General features: G+C 40.1%; 1 protein-coding gene across 2 annotated transcripts in view; it reads left to right on the top strand.

Annotated features, from left to right (window-relative positions):
* tet1 (tet methylcytosine dioxygenase 1) overlaps positions 1–16,388 on the top strand; it is a 40,517-nt gene that overhangs the window by 11,626 nt on the left and 12,503 nt on the right. Inside the window, exons 1-2 of one of the 2 annotated variants that reach the window (XM_036574003.1) lie at positions 14,850–15,096; positions 15,261–15,311. In XM_036574003.1, coding sequence (XP_036429896.1) covers positions 15,055–15,096; positions 15,261–15,311 — 93 coding nt within the window. In that variant the 5' untranslated portion in view covers positions 14,850–15,054. Of the gene's footprint in view, positions 1–14,849; positions 15,097–15,260; positions 15,312–16,388 lie in introns of those variants that run through there. The other variant, XM_036574002.1, reaches the window with a different exon arrangement.

Below are 16,388 nucleotides of genomic sequence, written 5' to 3'. Positions count from 1 at the left end.
AAAGCCTGGGGGCTTTTTAAGGGGTTAACTGCGATAAAACCCTGTAACACAATAATAAATAAGAAAACTTGTGTCTCCAGTGCCCACTTTATGAAAATGAAACTGGTGTTTGGACAGCAGTTTGTTGACAGAACTGTACCTTCTCTCCCTTTACTGTCAAGGATGCTGCCAAGCAGAGTATGCAAGTAAACTAACCGTTCTTTCTGCATAATTTATTAGTTAGTCTAAATAAGCCAACAAATGCTGGCATTGCTTGAATGATTTGTCTCCATCTAATGACTGAAACAATACTGAAATTTAGCAACTCGTAATGTTAACACTGTTTGCATGACAGGCCAAATTCCTAGTTGGGTTCGTCACTAACACTTATCACCATGGTCACCGTAGTCATTTTCATTTGAATATAAGTTCACCTCCAAAATCTGATATCGTGTACAGATTCATAGCCCAGTTTCTGCCAGAAAAAAAAACAAACTGCCTGCTGTCATGGGGTTGTTTACGTTGCTTTGACTACGCCACTGTCAACCGCAACACCCGCACAGTTTTGATCAGAATTTTTAGCTTTTAGCCTTTCTTCCTAATCTAATGTTGGTTAATGATCATCAGGTCACAAATCTTTAGCATCAAGGAGAAAGTTGCAAATGGGTTGACAGCCCCTTTACATTAATGCTAACTCTCTGTACTGCAGGTGTTTTTCTATCTTTATGGAGCTTTATTGTATTTTTTCTCAGTCAGTTACATTCTCAGTTACATTGTCTCTACTGATTTTGTACCTCTGAGCTCAGCACTCTCATAAGAAGCCTTCAAGCCCAGGCTCTTGTGTCTTAGTGTAGCAAACATACAAATAGTCTGGCTCAATACTCTGAACACAAACATACACGCACACTGTGCCAGTGAACTCATTCAACCCTCTGAAGTTTTGCTGTTGTTCAGTCATGGAAGGAAGTCTTGAACAAAATAAGTTGTGTGACCCTCCACCCACATCCCAGCAATGGTCACTGCAGCACTGGGAAATGCCTGGCACTTAACACTGTGATGCTGCACGAAAGAACACCTAATAGCAACATTGGGAGAGTAAAGTGCTCAGTACTGTCAGTACAGCTCTTTTTGTAATTGTACCAGCTTTTATTTGTTCAGCATACAAATGATGAGGGCGATGCTTTTTGCTACATTTAAAGTGAAACATGCTTTTCCCTCAGAATACAGAAAATGGAGAAACAGAGTGTAGGAATGTGCAATGAGTGGTGTGTGGGTTTACAGGCTGTGTGTGTGTGTGTGTGAGTGTGTGATTGTGCCAGGAGAGTGGGCCTGGCTGGTAGGAGGCTGAGGTGGCAGAGAGGATTCGTGGGAATCGTGAAATGTCAGAAACATTGTGAACGTCTCTGCAGCACTCACTGCTACCGTACGATAGCATCTCATACTCTCCGCACTGCCTACAACTGTACAGAGAAGGTAGCCACACATGAAAACACAAACCACATCATGTTCAATGAGTGTTGACTTGCACTGGGCACATCGCAGCTCTGTGAATTCATTCTTGTAAATTAGGGTTGAATGAAAAAGTCACATTAAAATATTTAGGTTTTTACAAAAAATATCGCAGCATTTGAAAAATGAAAAAAGAGTCAACAATTTACCTAAGTAGTCTATTCCTGATTAGAGCTAATTTAGCAGTCTAGCGGTGGAAAAGGTGCATTTGCAGGATGAATTAACCCTTTATTCCAGGGCCACAATGAGCTATTTCTAGCTTTTGAGCTACTCTTCTCCATTAACCCTTTAAGGTCTACGAAAAAACCTGACTATTACTGCCATTTAACCTCCTCTTCTTTGTTATCCGTCGTGTTTTATCTTAGTGCTTTTTGTGAATTTATTTTTGCTGTATCAAAAAATATGTCAAATCACATCGAACCCCCATATTGTGTTGAATTGAATTTTGTCAATTGTTACACCCTCATAAATTTCACATTTCAGTCACCTTTGTTGTTAGTCTAATGAAACAAATCAATAGCGATCTGAATTCAGCTCTGAATCTGTGCTCACAGAAGATACAACACAGAGAAAGTTCCAGTTACGTTGTACTATGCTGAGCGTGGACACACACATGTTGTAACTACTCTGGCGGCAGAGTATTTACGACATGTCTTCGAATGTATTTGTGGCGAGACATGCTATTTTTGCAAATATGTTGCTACATATAGTGATTACGAATAGACCTGTCATACCTATTACACAATCGCCTAATCACAATTATTTGAGCTAACAGCAGTTGTTATCCCTAGCAAGCTTTCACAATCATATGCTTATGTCACAGCAAACAGAATGTGTGTGCATTTTTATCCATCAGACTGAGGCAAATACATGTAAATTGGCGCTATAATGCCTTTAGAGGGGGCATACTGTTTGTTTATTTGAGCTTGATCTGTCTTCAGATTGGAGCTACTGTTCAACAGCTAGGAAGGAAGGTGACCAATCAGCCAGTATAGCCACTTTAGGCATGTACTTCACAGTGAGAAATACAGGTTCTGTGCAGGTACATTTTTCATTCATCAAGGAACAAACAATGTAAATGTACCCTCAAAGGTACAACAGCTGTTTTAAGGTTAAATAAGTTTTTTGTTCCATACATATTTGTACCTTTTCATAACCCAAAGTTTTAAAACAGAACAATAAAATAAAAAGCCTGGAGATGAGATGGAGTGTGTGAAGTCAATACAACTTAGAAAATATAATTTCAGTGGATTGTGGTACAATTATGTTCCCTGACTAAAGGTACTGAGATGTACCTTTGAGGGTTCCACCCCAGTGACAAGAGGGGCACTGCCCCAGTGACAGTTTTGTACCTTTTTTTTTGAGTGTTCAATAGTTTCATACAATCAGCAAAAGAAGTTACGTTGTTAATTGCAATTATTTACATAGCAATTCATTTTCAACTAAAATTTCATGACTGTGAAAGGCCTAATTACAATATAGTTTCTAATATATTGAAAACATATTAGTGAACCTTTGATGTGACATGGTTATGGATTCCTGTATTACTTTTTACCAAAACTATTTGCATGTTGGATCATCTACAGAACATCTGTGATTGATCAGAATGCAAGTAATAAAACATTGGGATTGGTTAGAGGCTCATTTGCATATTGCACAATGTCAGTGAATAATTTGAAAATTATTGAGTTAACAATATATTTTGTAGCCCTGTTGCACAACAAAACCATACGAATAAGATTTGCAGACTTCTGCTTATAAATGAGTTACATTTGTTGAAGAAAACAAAAGCTGGATCCTGTGTCCACTTTTCACAGATATAAACAGTAAGAGCAGCTCAGCATCTGGATTGTTGGCATGTTTATGTTGCAAGAAACCAGCTTGCTATTTGTACTAGCTTATCGTACTGTAGTATCTGTGAGTACTGTTTAAAATGAAAGATGTGTTTGATACAGTGTTTCTCAAGACTCCCTGCACTTTTTACTGTTTTCCCTGCTTTAACACACCTGATTCTGATTAGGTAATTATCAGGTAAAACAAGCCCATCCCGAGTTGAACTAGGTATCTTAGAGCAAGAAAAAAAAATGTGCAATATAATGGTGCTTTCGGAGCAGGATTGAGAGCTGCTACTTTAATGCATTACAAATTATTCCACAGAGGATTTCGTAATAGGGGACTTGGGGATATGGGTCACGAAGAAAGATTAGAAACGACAGTGCTTTCTGTGGGAAAAAAGCTGTACAAAATCCCTATCCAAGGGTATTAATCTCTGTCTAAAATGTTGGTTTATTCAGTTTGATCAAGTTACTGTGGTGAGGTGAATTTAATATGCCTTGTACTTTTAGGATACAGTCTAAACAGCATTTTAATGTCAGCTTTCTTTAAGATGATTTTAATCTTTGAATCTTTAAAATCTTTTGAACTGAACCAAACTCACTGAACTCAAACAAACACACACATTCTCACATCCATTTCTAGGAGACACAAATAAACAATCGTGGAGCAGCTTACTCCTGCTGTTTTTGCTGCAGTTGTGTGGTGACACACTAAAGAAGCAGCAGGTAGAACATTTGGGTGAGGCTGTGGATGTATAGTTAGAGTTTTTGATATACAAGCACTGTACAAGCTTATTAAAAAGCTCCACATAAGTTCATTAAAAAGCTCCACTCGAGTGTCTGCCATTTTTCTTTGTCGACTCTGACTGCCTTCAAATCTGTAGACTATAGCCAACCAACCAGCACAGACCTGGCCAGACTGAGAATATGGGCTAAAGCTGGGGTAAAAGTCTTGTAGTGTAACACAACAGGCAGTTTGAACAGGTATAGGTCGCTTTTCCTTGTAAGGCCAGAGACATAAATGCAAGAATGCAAACACAAACTACAGTGCCTGGCTAATGCACTGCAAACGCAAGGCCTTAGTGTACAAATCCAGTTAAGATTCTTACATGACTGTAGCATACGGATGTCACAAACATGCTAACGATTAATTTGTCATATAAATATAAATTGTCTTGTTCAGTCTATGCATCTAAAGTAAGCCAAATTGGATTATTAGCATCTTGCTTCCTAACTATGTTTACTAGGTAGTTAACACAGGTAGCACTGTTAAATTGTGACACTGCACTATTAGGTTCACGCACACAATCTCACACAAATGGCTCTGTTACACAGAGTTATGGAGTCAAGCAAACCTTTTTTTTTTATTGAGAGTGAAAATATAAGCAAGTCCCATGACATGTCTCAAAGAATGCATTTCTCCTTTCTGTTAATTACGTTTATTTGCCTCAACCCAACACAGCCAATTTACCTTTTGCTTGTTGCAACTTAATATTATTGTTAAATGGGGAAAATGATAATCGTGATCATCTCACATAATTGCAATTAGGCAATTACGTAATAATTGTGACAAGCCTACTGTGGCGATTAAAACACCCAGTACTCAAAGGGGATGATAAAGGACAAATCAGAGCGTCCGTAGACAGGATCTGTCATTATTCCAACAGCCATGACTTATTTGTTGTATTGGAATGAAGAAGTGATGTATCATATTTTAAATGAGTGGACCAGTTCTCAGAGAGGCTGGTCTGCGCTTATAGTTGGACGGACGAAATCAAGCTGATGGTGCAAGACAACTTGGCCAGGATTGACTGTCACTATAGTGCTCCTTGCTGCAACGCTCAGGATGCAGATCGTGTCGCATTATGAATTACGTTGTGACAAATTTTAGAACTCAGCGGTGCATGAAACTGTATAAGCTCAAAGCGTTTGTGTTTGTGTACCTGTGTGCAGTATGTTTCTGCTTTAACTGTCACTGCTTTTGCCTCTTGTTTGTCTGTTTTCCCTTTTCCTCTGCTGTTATCTGAACGGGGAATGGACAATGAACGTGGCCCCCCTGTGTCGTTTGTCTGAACACACACACCACACATCCCCCCCTTTCAGGGAACCTGGTGGTGGGAGGACTGGGGTCTGTTTCCTCTGACAGTGATAGAGCAAGCTGCAGGCGCACACACTGTCTACCCTTTCAACATCCAGTACTGCTCACGAGCTCCACATTCTGGTGTCCAGAGTATGAACAGATTCAACAGTAAGTCTTAAAGAGTAACTACACCCTAAGAGCTGAAATACACTGCTCTGTGATAATAAAATTACCAGCCATGCTTAAAATGTCAACACTGTAAAAATATCATTTTTGTCTTGGTCAGTTCCACCTCTGCAGCACCCCTCTGGTTCAACTCTGCTATAGGCACAGATGACGTGTCTTCGTACCAAAGTACCATGACACGTCAGAGTATGCAAATAAGTTACTGCCCCGATGATGCCGTACTCATGCTGCGCTCATAAATATGAAAGCATAGGAGCCGAGAGCGAAGAGATAACCACGCTCACGCATTGAGCTAAATAACCCCAGCACCGCCTCACAAGGCTGTGATATGCCAGCTGTCTGTACCAACTGTAAATAACTCAATCAGTCTAAGCTTAGTTTGTAGTAAAGATGTTGGACCGATTAAGTGAGGATTCTTGCGAGTCTCCATAAAGCAGCCGGTTTTGCATCCAATTCACGTTTCCCTCCACAACTCAAAATCTTAGGCGCGCGCACTCACTGAACAGACATCAACGGCACGCAACACTGGAACTACGGAAAGCGAAGCGGTTCAGGAAAGGTTAACATTAAATTAATTTTGTTACTGACTTGGTCAACCTTTTGTCCGTACAGCCTTTCTCGGACTTTGTTCCTGCTTTCCGTAGTTCCAGTGTTGCTTGCCGTTGATTTCTGTTCAGAGAGTTCACGCGACCAAGGGTTCGATTTATAAAGGGGAACGTGAATTTGAGTGGGAACTGAATCAGATGAAACACCGTTAAGTGCCATGAACAGCTTGCAGAAGATAAGAATTTAGGGCCACTGCAGCAAAACCTGGCTGACTGGTGACGCAGTCTGCGACCTTGATGTCAAACTGAATGAAACTTAGACAGTGTTAAAAAAATCCACTTCATTCATTCGGAACTCAGTACATCTAAGAAATCAAGACTCAGGTTATATCAAATATGGACCTGCTGAACAGATAACTAGAAGCTAGCTGTTGCGGTTTTAGGGAATGTTCTACCGTTCAGATGCCTCTCCTACTCGCTGCTAATCATTTTCTGGTGCTATGTTAACTCTTCGGCGGCTTGAGTCATACTGAGTCATACTTGGCTCATTCTGTTAAGGCTCAAGATGCACTGCCTGATCAGAAAAACCTTTCCTCGTTGAAGATGGGGATGGTAGTAGAGAAAAGTCGTCAACCTCGTAAGTCCTCTCAGTTGCAAACGTGCCGTTTGATTCTGTCACTCTCCAGATTTTCTGGTAGCTAACGTATGCGTGCACTAAAAACAAAGCAGCCCAGCCCAACTGGTTTCCCTCTTAGCCACACCTCCAAACCCATACATCACTGCATTGCCCCTCCCAGAGTGCCCCTCCCATTTTTGAGCATTTTTCAAAGTTGAGCCAGGGGTGGAGTTAGCTAAAATTAGTGGGGTGTAGTTACTCTTTAAAAGTCTCAAAAGTGGTCTTAAAGTGATATTTATGTGAAAAAAAATGTATACCAATTTATCTTTATCCCAACATAGTTGACCAGTCAAGACATATTTGGTGTCTTAAGTCTTTACTTTGCACTGGTGCTACAAGGCTAATGTAGCTAACAATTAATAAAGGTTATGACCATCGATTAGCATCATGTGAACTGTCTAACACACACTTGCCTCAAACCGCATTGACTTGGTCAGTAATCTCAAATAGACTTGCTTGCATGGACTGAGGCACTGTGTAACAGACTTTTATCTATAAAAACAGACATTGTGTCGTTAAAAACAGTAAAGTCCTTGTAAGAAAGTCTCTTCACTCAACGGCCATCCTGGCAACACCCCCAGTCATACAAGATCAGGCTCCTGTTCTTTGAATGAAGACAGACCTAAAAACCTGAATCTGAAAGGCACAACATACAAAACATTTTCCAAATTCTGTGAGTGACAGTAATTTGCTACTTTCCAAATCTTAGGCTCTGACTCACATGCCTTTCTACATATTAGAAGGCACTTAGGCATATATAATGAATCATATTCACCTGGTTAATGCATTATTTTATTGGTCCATTGGTGCTGTTTAGAGAGGAGTGAGCTACATGCCTCTGCTCCAGACTCTCTGTTCCTGCTGCCTGGGGGCTTATTTAGCCTGTGGGACTCTGGCCCAGGCATTTAGTCATGCTTCCAAGTTTGTCACCATTTATTCCTTTATGTATCATGAGAAGCAGCTAGAACCTTCCACCACTGGTCCATCCACAACTACCACCTGAATACCCTGGGGATGGTGAGCCTCTCCAGCCACTTAATACATTAATGTACATATAGTAAATCACTGACATTGGCTGTTGATCGCCAAATCACTTTTTGACACATTGCAGCAGTGTGGAGGCTTATTTTGCCAACACGCTGACATGAGCATGATTAATGCCTACACTGCTCATGACTAACGAAGACTGGTCAGCTTGTTAAAGCACAACATGTGGGACATTTTAAGAGAAAGCCGTTAGGAGCACCTCATGAGAGAGGAAGGTGTTTTGGAGGGAGACAGAAGTTGTTGATTTTATCCGTAGTTCCCCCCCGAGCACTGTAGTGTAGTCTGCCAACAGTGTCCTCTGTTGCTAATGTTGCTGATATTGCTGGTATTGTGAGCGCTAGCAGTGTTTTTTGCTTGTGAATGATACTTGTGTTTGAACAAGAGGACTACAGCATGCGGGTAGCTGGGGTTCAGGCTGGAACAACAGTTTGATTAAATGGTCAAACTAGAAAAATGTATTAATGGCATTGAAAAATTGTGCCTTTAATAATTTATTGCATCATTACGTTAATAATGAAATAACCTTAACTTTGTCAACACAAGTAATTATGTAATTAGATGTTTAATTCCATAATTCCATATTGAAATACAATTACATGCATATATGTTCAATGTTGACAGCTTGGAAGTTTGAGTAAAAAAAGACTGTATACACATCAATAACTTTCCATCAAATTCAAATCATAACAAACTATATTCTGTTATATTTATGAACACACACACACACACATCTTCTAAGCCTATCCTTCTGGGTCGGGGGGGGCGGGGCTGGAGCCCATCACAGCAGTCATTGGGTGGAAGGACCCTGGACCCTGGACCCTGGACAGGTCACCAGTCCATCGCAGGGCAGACAGAGAGACATACACATTGACACACACTAGAGTTTTCTCTAAATGAGCTGCTAATGAGAAATAATTAATATTGAATTTAGGAAATACATACATACATACATACATCATCTAAACCGCTTATCCTTCTGGGTTGCGGTGGGGTGCTGGAGCCTATCCCAGCTGTCATTGGGCGGAAGGCAGGATACACCCTGGACAGGTCACCAGTCCATCGCAGGGCGGACAGAGAGACATACACATTCACACACACTAGAGTTTTCTCTAAATGAGCTGCTAATGAGAAATAATTCATATTGAATTTAGGAAATAATTAAATGATTACCTGGTTTTGTATGTAGCACATGTACATAGGGCTGGGCAATATGACTATTGTTATTGTGATAAATTATGTCATAGTATGTCACCGTGTACTTTTCTGAGTGCACTGTGGATGTCATCAGTACTTAAAACACTTTTCAGCTGTGTGTTTGATACAAAAAGAGTATGATTAGTCCTTTTTCATTGGATTTAGTGCAGAGCAATATGAGAAGTGTTAAAAATAATTTTATTCACAGTTTCTGATCCTGCTTTGTCTTTTCCAATTTATCAGATGTCAGAAAAAAACATATATTTTGACACTATGTATCATGTAAACTTTTTAAAGTATTGTGATATTACATTTTTGCCATATTTCCTACCTTTACATGTGTACAATTTTTTGAAGACACTGGAGTGTTTTTTTTTAATAAAAATTACCAAAGTTTCCAGACATAGAAATACCTATCAAAACTGTATAAAATTGTAATAAAACTGTTAGACAGGTGTAGCTCACATCCTAAAATCCCGCTCACACTATAATAATGTGTAATAAACGTTCCTCTCAGAACTGCTCTCAGATCAGGTTAAAAGGAGAACCCTTACACAGACTTATTAATGTATTGCGAAAAGAGAAACATTTTAACCACTATTCAGTCAAAACTGCAGAAAAATTCTGAAAAGCATTTTTTTATTAAAAGAGAGAAACACATGATTTCAGAGATTATTATCAGAGATTGTTATAAACCTCCCTATGCCAAATTACAGAACATGAGGGTTCATTTTAGCAGGAAAGAGGCATTCTATTCCACATGCTTAGGCACATGCAACATCATGTAAAATGTCTTTTAAGTAGTAAGAATTATATTCAAGCTGTGTTATATTTAGCACTATTACTCACATCAGCTTTCAGGTGGATTTTCACTGGTCAAATGTTACCCCACCTGACTGATTCTTTCTTCTTCCGAGTGGATCTCACGCGCACTATTATTCGGCAGCTGCAGCGTGAAGACGGCTGCTGTCTCAAGGCTGCTGACTCACTACACGACCCAAGACTCAATTCTGTTAGTCGCCACAGTCGTCATCACAGAACACACAGCAACAATAGCCGCACATCAGGAGTGCTGGGGGTGGCAGACACGCACTCCAAGAAAGCACATATCAGGGGCAGAACGGAGTGCTTCCATTAGGAACAAGGTTCACATAATATGTGTTTAGCATTACTTGGATCGTGAGAAGCAAAAAATGCAACCAACTTCTGAGACTGAACTTTGAATATCCCTACAGATTACTTTGAAATTAATGGAAGCAGGCAAAGGGTGGACACACTAAATACTGAAAGAATTGATCATATATTCAGGTGTTGAGGCCTCTGGGTAATTATTAGAAGTATGTTTTTTTCTGACATTGAAAAATAAATAATTTAATGGCCATTTTTGTCTGAAAATTAAAAAAATGAACAGTAGTCGCTGATTTTTGCACAGTACTGTACTTTATCTGTTATAACAGAAAAAATGTTTGCCTACTATGCAAAAGTTAACCCCTTAAAATCCCAGGTTTTTACTACCGGCTTATTATTCAGTAACTATATAGATTACAATGCAAACAAAAAGTTATAGAAATATGTAATAGAAGTTTGGAGCTGCTGATGAATTCTAGCCATTTGAAGGGCTAAACTCCCTTGATTTGAAAGGACAAACTACAACTCAAACTGCTGATTTTCTCCCATGTTTTTATATGTACATCTTGATAGTGTTTGGATTGCTTTGATGACTAATAGTAACCTTGCCTGACAAGTTGAGCTCTAAACTGACGTTAACTTAAAAGTAAAACCTGTCACTCCACCTTCACACAAGGTCATTTCTCCACCAGTCAACAAATGGTCATGTCAGAGAGCTGACCTAAACCTGTTGTCTGTTAGGAACACACCACCTTAGATGCAGGTAAACTCCAATTTTCTAATGAAAACATGCATTTTAAAAACCACTCTTTTCTTGTTGTGTGCTGACATAGACTGTATGTAACAAGCTGTTGTTTAGAGCTTGTGTCTGCTAACTGGTAATACCTGACAAGGTGTGTACTGCAGTGCTCAAGGTAGAAAAGTAATGTACGTTACTGGTAGTGACATTCAGAGAATTTTGGTTACATAGTAACATGTCGTTGGTCTTCAGTGGTTGGTGTTAAAAGTTAAAAGTAGCTGTTCCATTGTCCTTATTTGACCCCCTTGATCCACATGTGGCATGCGGATTTTAATGTGCGCAGACTGGCTTAAACATCAGCGTCTAGAGGCAGTGGAGGGGTTTGTGAGAGGACTCTCAGAGCTGCTCTAAACACACGTCTTACGGGAGAGAGAGCACAGCTGTGAAGTCAGAGGTGTTTTACATGTTGGTGTATCCTGAGAGAAAGACTGGAATGCCTTGCTTAAGTGTCATTTAAAGAAACATAAGGTTGACTGAAAGAGTTATATTTTGCAGTTTATTTAAACAGAATATTGTGCACTTCATCATGTGAGTGGAGAGGTATTAAAGGGGAATTCCACTGATTTTTCAAAATTTCAGTCATTAAAATGTAAACAGTCATTCAGAATGGTTCGATGTGAAATGCTCCATTCTGGAGAAGCTTAACTAGTCAGAAGACTGCTGGAGACTTTTATGATAGTTTTGAGACGGTTTTGAAAATGTATTTTCGAAAGGCCATTCATGGCAGACAGTTACATATGCAGTGCATTGTAAGGCAGAATAGCACCCAATTTCTTCCAGATTTGCCACTGTTTTACCATTATCAACATTACATCTAAACTCAGAAGACACATGTAGGTTCACTGGTGGTTTTGGATAGTAAATGGAATGGCTATATTTGTGTTCTCCTGGGGCCGTGTTACAGAAACATCATATCTTTTTGTCTTAAGATCTGACAGGTCAAGATAAAATTTTTCACAAATTCGTATTACAGAAGCAAATCTTACCTTAATTTAAGAATCTTATCTTATCTTGCAGCATCTTTTCTTATCTCAAGTTAGGAAATCTTAACTCGATTGAAGTCGACAATCAACTGTCGTGTCTGTTAACTAGCAACTGACCATACGCGCACAGCTGAAATGTAAACACATCATCAGGTTAGTTAGCCAGACAGCTAACGTTAGCTGCAGTTACTGATGTAGAAGAAAAGGTCAAACAAAACTTAAGCACGATAAACTTAAAGTTACTAATGTTGTGACAGCGCCCCCTGCTGTTTATCAGAGTGTCGCCACTCTCCAGTTTGAGTTTCATTTCCTAAACGCTTTAGCCGAGCGCTAACATTATTCCTCTTAATAAACAGACTCGTTCAGCTCTGTCTTCTCATTATTCACCACCATCACTGAAATATTTTATCTGATGGGTTTTCATCAACAATAACACATGAAGGTAATAAGAGGGGACGGTGTAGATCGTGTCTGCAGTGCCTGGGGCTTTTAAATGCTATTAGAAAAAAACTCACAAGTCAAAGCACCGTTTTCAGTGTAGCAAAATGTAACGTCATTATGCTGGTTGTAATGAACTGTGCTGCCTATCACTGCATAAAACAATATAAACAGACGTTAAGATTTAAACAGAAGTTAAGACACCTCTGGGGTAGGGTTGGGCGATAAAACGATAACGATATTTATCGCGATATAACTTTTCCTCGACATGTTCGATAAATGTTCGATATAATACACTGTTCTCACACCTCCACGTTCTAGCGAAAGCCCTGGAGGCGTTTTCTACTGCAAGGAAAGCGACACTACTCTGCTGTCGCCAGGAGAGGGCGCACTTCCGAGTTTTACGACATAATTTAGAGAGGGAGGGAGCCACGAGTAAGATGAGTCTTTAGCAACGGCTGAAACACGGAGTTACACATTCCCTGTTTGAGTGGAGCGACCGGCAATCTGTTCTCCTGTGACCGAGTGTGAGTGACGACGTCAGTGGTGTAACTGTACTGTCCTACAGCGAACTCACCTCTTTCTGTACATGCTAACAACTTTAGCAGCGTTAAATCACAATCCACACAACTACAGCGCTGTTACAGCGCTCGGACAGTCATATTTTAGTATGAGTGCATTCCCAAGCAACAAAAGTGAAAGAAAGAAGTGGGTTCATGTGAGTTACAGCCCTGATTTAAAGGAAAGTAAACTGAGGACGCACCCCTTAAACTACTACTATTGAATAGAGAAATCCAGTCGTCGCTAGCTGGTGTCTGAATACTGTGATGTCATTTGTAACGGGGTAGCCGAGCGCTCGTCACCAGCTAAAAATAATCTGTTTTCTTTCTTAAATTATGACTACTACAAAAATAGCCATGCTTTTCCAGCTGGTAAAAACAGCTCTCCAGACACTTTCTCCCACTCTCCCATGACAGATTTGTGAAATGTTCCACTGTTTGGTGAGTGTTTGTCATGTTCTGACCATAAAGGAGTTTAAAACAGCAATTAACCACCCAGGAGCAAAAATCAGCCTTCAAACTTGAAAGAAATAATGATTTGACATTTATCGCGGTATGTATCGATATCGAACAATATGAATTTTGTTTATTGTGATAACATTTTTGGCCATATTGCCCAGCTCTACTCTGGGGTTGTCTTTAAAGTCAAGAACATATTTTGGATATTTTGGCAACTTAGGATGTTTCTGTAATACCGTTTTCTTATCTGGAAATAAGATTATAAACTTAAGAACTGTTGTTCTGTAATAGCTTCTGTCCTTACTTCAGTCTTAACTGAAGTTGCCAGGACAACAAAGCGGATAAGATATGATCTTAGACTTAAGAATTTTCTGTAATATGGCCCCTGGTCCTTATCGCCCCCAAAGAAATCAGAGTCAGTGATTTTCTCTACAATTTACCATTTCATATCAAACAAGGCAGAATGACTTTGTTTACATCTCAATGACTTACATTAAAATTTATTATATAAAATATGAAATTACACACACATATATATATATATATATATAATATATATATATATACATATATATGTATATATATATATATATATATATATATATATATATATATATAATTATAATTATGTATATAAAAATATAAAAATTTAGAACAGTCAGTCTCTTCCTCCACATCCAAATGACTCTGTACTTTATGTTGCTGCTTCACTGCTGAATTGCACTACTGATGGGTTTGTAGGTTTTAATCCATATCACTGCTGTCAGAACAAAACCTTTTTTGGCAGTTTCTTTTAGTCCATTCATCATTTGATTTACACACAAAGTAAAGGGAAACAGACATTCAAATTATGTCAGAAACTGAAAAATGGAGATAGAAGGTTTTGTTCCGACAGCAGCGATATGTATGTGTTGTCTGTAGTTTTTTTATATAAGGAGAAGCTTAAATGCTGAAGGGTTCCTAAATGGTATAGAACTGGTATAGAATTGTGTAGACCTGATTTAGAATGGAATAGAACTTGTACTTTATATGGATGTTCTTTAAGCTTACTAAAGACTCCTCACATTTTCACATTTCATTAAGAAAATTGGTTCATTAAACAATCATCCATTGAAAGGTTCCGTAGGGAATTAAAATGGTTCTTCTTTCACATGGCTACAAAGAACCCTTTTACAAAACCTGTTTACAAAATTGTACACTGAAGGAAATCCAATGTAATCTACTCTAAAGAGGGTGAATTTTTGCCTTGTAGAAGAAGAAACTCCAGCCAGAGCTCTTGTCCCTTTGGTGCTGTTTTTTGAAATCCAGTCCAGTGCTGTGATTGTCCACTCCACAGCTTGTCTCTCTCCCTCGTGCGTACTTGTAGAGTAAGAGCCCACATAGGGGATCCTTTGTTTAGGAGGGTCTAGGCATGGGCGATAATTCACGAGCCGCTAAGGTCCCCACGCGATTGGCTGCCTGGGCTGTGCGTGTGTGTGTGAGAGGCGTGTGTGGGGCGTCTGCGGCAGCGGCAGGCTGCGGCTGCTTCACTCCGTGCTGATCATGACAACCCAGGCTGCTCGCTCCTCATCCGCCACCTCAGCCAGTCTGATTCTTTCTGAAGCCGAGGGAGGCAAGATGGCTACCTTTTAGGATTATGCTGCCTAAAATTGAGGGTCTGCCTCTGAGGAGCGAGAAGGTACAGCCCTGCCTTTTTAATGGCCATTGTCTCAGCCCCAGACGCTCTGAATAGCGTGCTGTGGCCGCGGGGCTGGCGGTTTGCTTTGTGCGTCTGACTGTGTTTTGTTGTCATCACTGTGTTACTAACGCGTTTATGCCCTGTGTTTTGGTTCTCCTTTACAGGTGGGGTGCAAGAATCTTCCCAAACCACGGAAAAGGACCCGAGTCTCCAAGGTAACGGACAGCCGTTTTTTTTGTGCCTTTTTAACCAGTGGTCGGTGCCTGCGGCATTTGGGTCCTTTCTCTTTCTCTCTCTCTTTTTTGACCATTTACAGTAGGGTTTTGGCACCTGCTGCTCTTTTGATTGAGGAATGCAGCGTTTGTAATCAGCGTGGAGCGGAGTTTGGGGCTGGCCGGACAAGCGGGAGCGAGAGTGAGATATTCGTCTGCGCTATGTTTAGTCTGTTTTGTACTGGGTTAAGTGAAGTTGAGAGACAGGAAAGGAGTGTGTGTATGAATGAAGCCACTACTAGCAGCTTCAGAGAAACACTCACCAGGAAGGAAGCATACTTTTTTAGAAGTCACGTTACAGTGAAGGCTCAGTACTGTGAAATTGTGCATGCAAAGCAGTTCTGAATTACTCTTTGATGTGTTCAGAGAGCACTAAGGGAGCCTCTCTAGACTCGATTGTCAACTTGAGAGAAACGAAGAAAGGATTTCGGAGCGATTGGTACCTCAAACGCGTAAGAAAGTGTACATCTGCCAACTGCTTGTTGTCACTTTGATTCTCATGTGGTGTTTTGCGAAGCTGTTTCTACTGATGAAAAGGTGAAACGATCTAAAATAGCTTGTTTTAGATGCCTCTTTTTTCATTCTCCAATGGCTTATTATCTTGAACAGCCATATCTGTTCTGTGACTGAGAGAATTTCTCACTCTGTATAGTTAGTGAGATGCTCTGCTCCTCTGTGTTCGGGTTGGAAACTCCCCCTCTGCTCTAACTTTCCCTGGTAACGCTTCCTAAGGGAGGCTTCTTAGGATTCTGTAGGCAATACGCACTCTGTTGCTAGGGGTGTGTGTGTGGTGTCAGTGTGGGAATGGGGTGTGTGCGTGAGTGCTGGACAAAGTTGTTACCGTGCTGAAAAGGAGTCTAAGTCAAGTGTGACTTTCTGGGTTTTTAGGGCTCCAGACACAACAACTAAGCAACAAAGAAGCAGAGGCACTGCTGCCTGAGACCGATACGTGACGTGCTGAGAATGAGCAAATCGTCCGCTTGTGTGGCAAGTGATCTGAGCAAGCCCTCAGAACGTGCT

The sequence above is a fragment of the Colossoma macropomum genome, unplaced genomic scaffold (genome assembly GCF_904425465.1).
Source record: "Colossoma macropomum unplaced genomic scaffold, Colossoma_macropomum, whole genome shotgun sequence".
Lineage (NCBI taxonomy): Eukaryota > Metazoa > Chordata > Actinopteri > Characiformes > Serrasalmidae > Colossoma > Colossoma macropomum.
The sequence above is the reverse complement of the archived record's forward strand: the minus strand, read 5'-3'. Positions and strand labels throughout refer to the sequence as shown.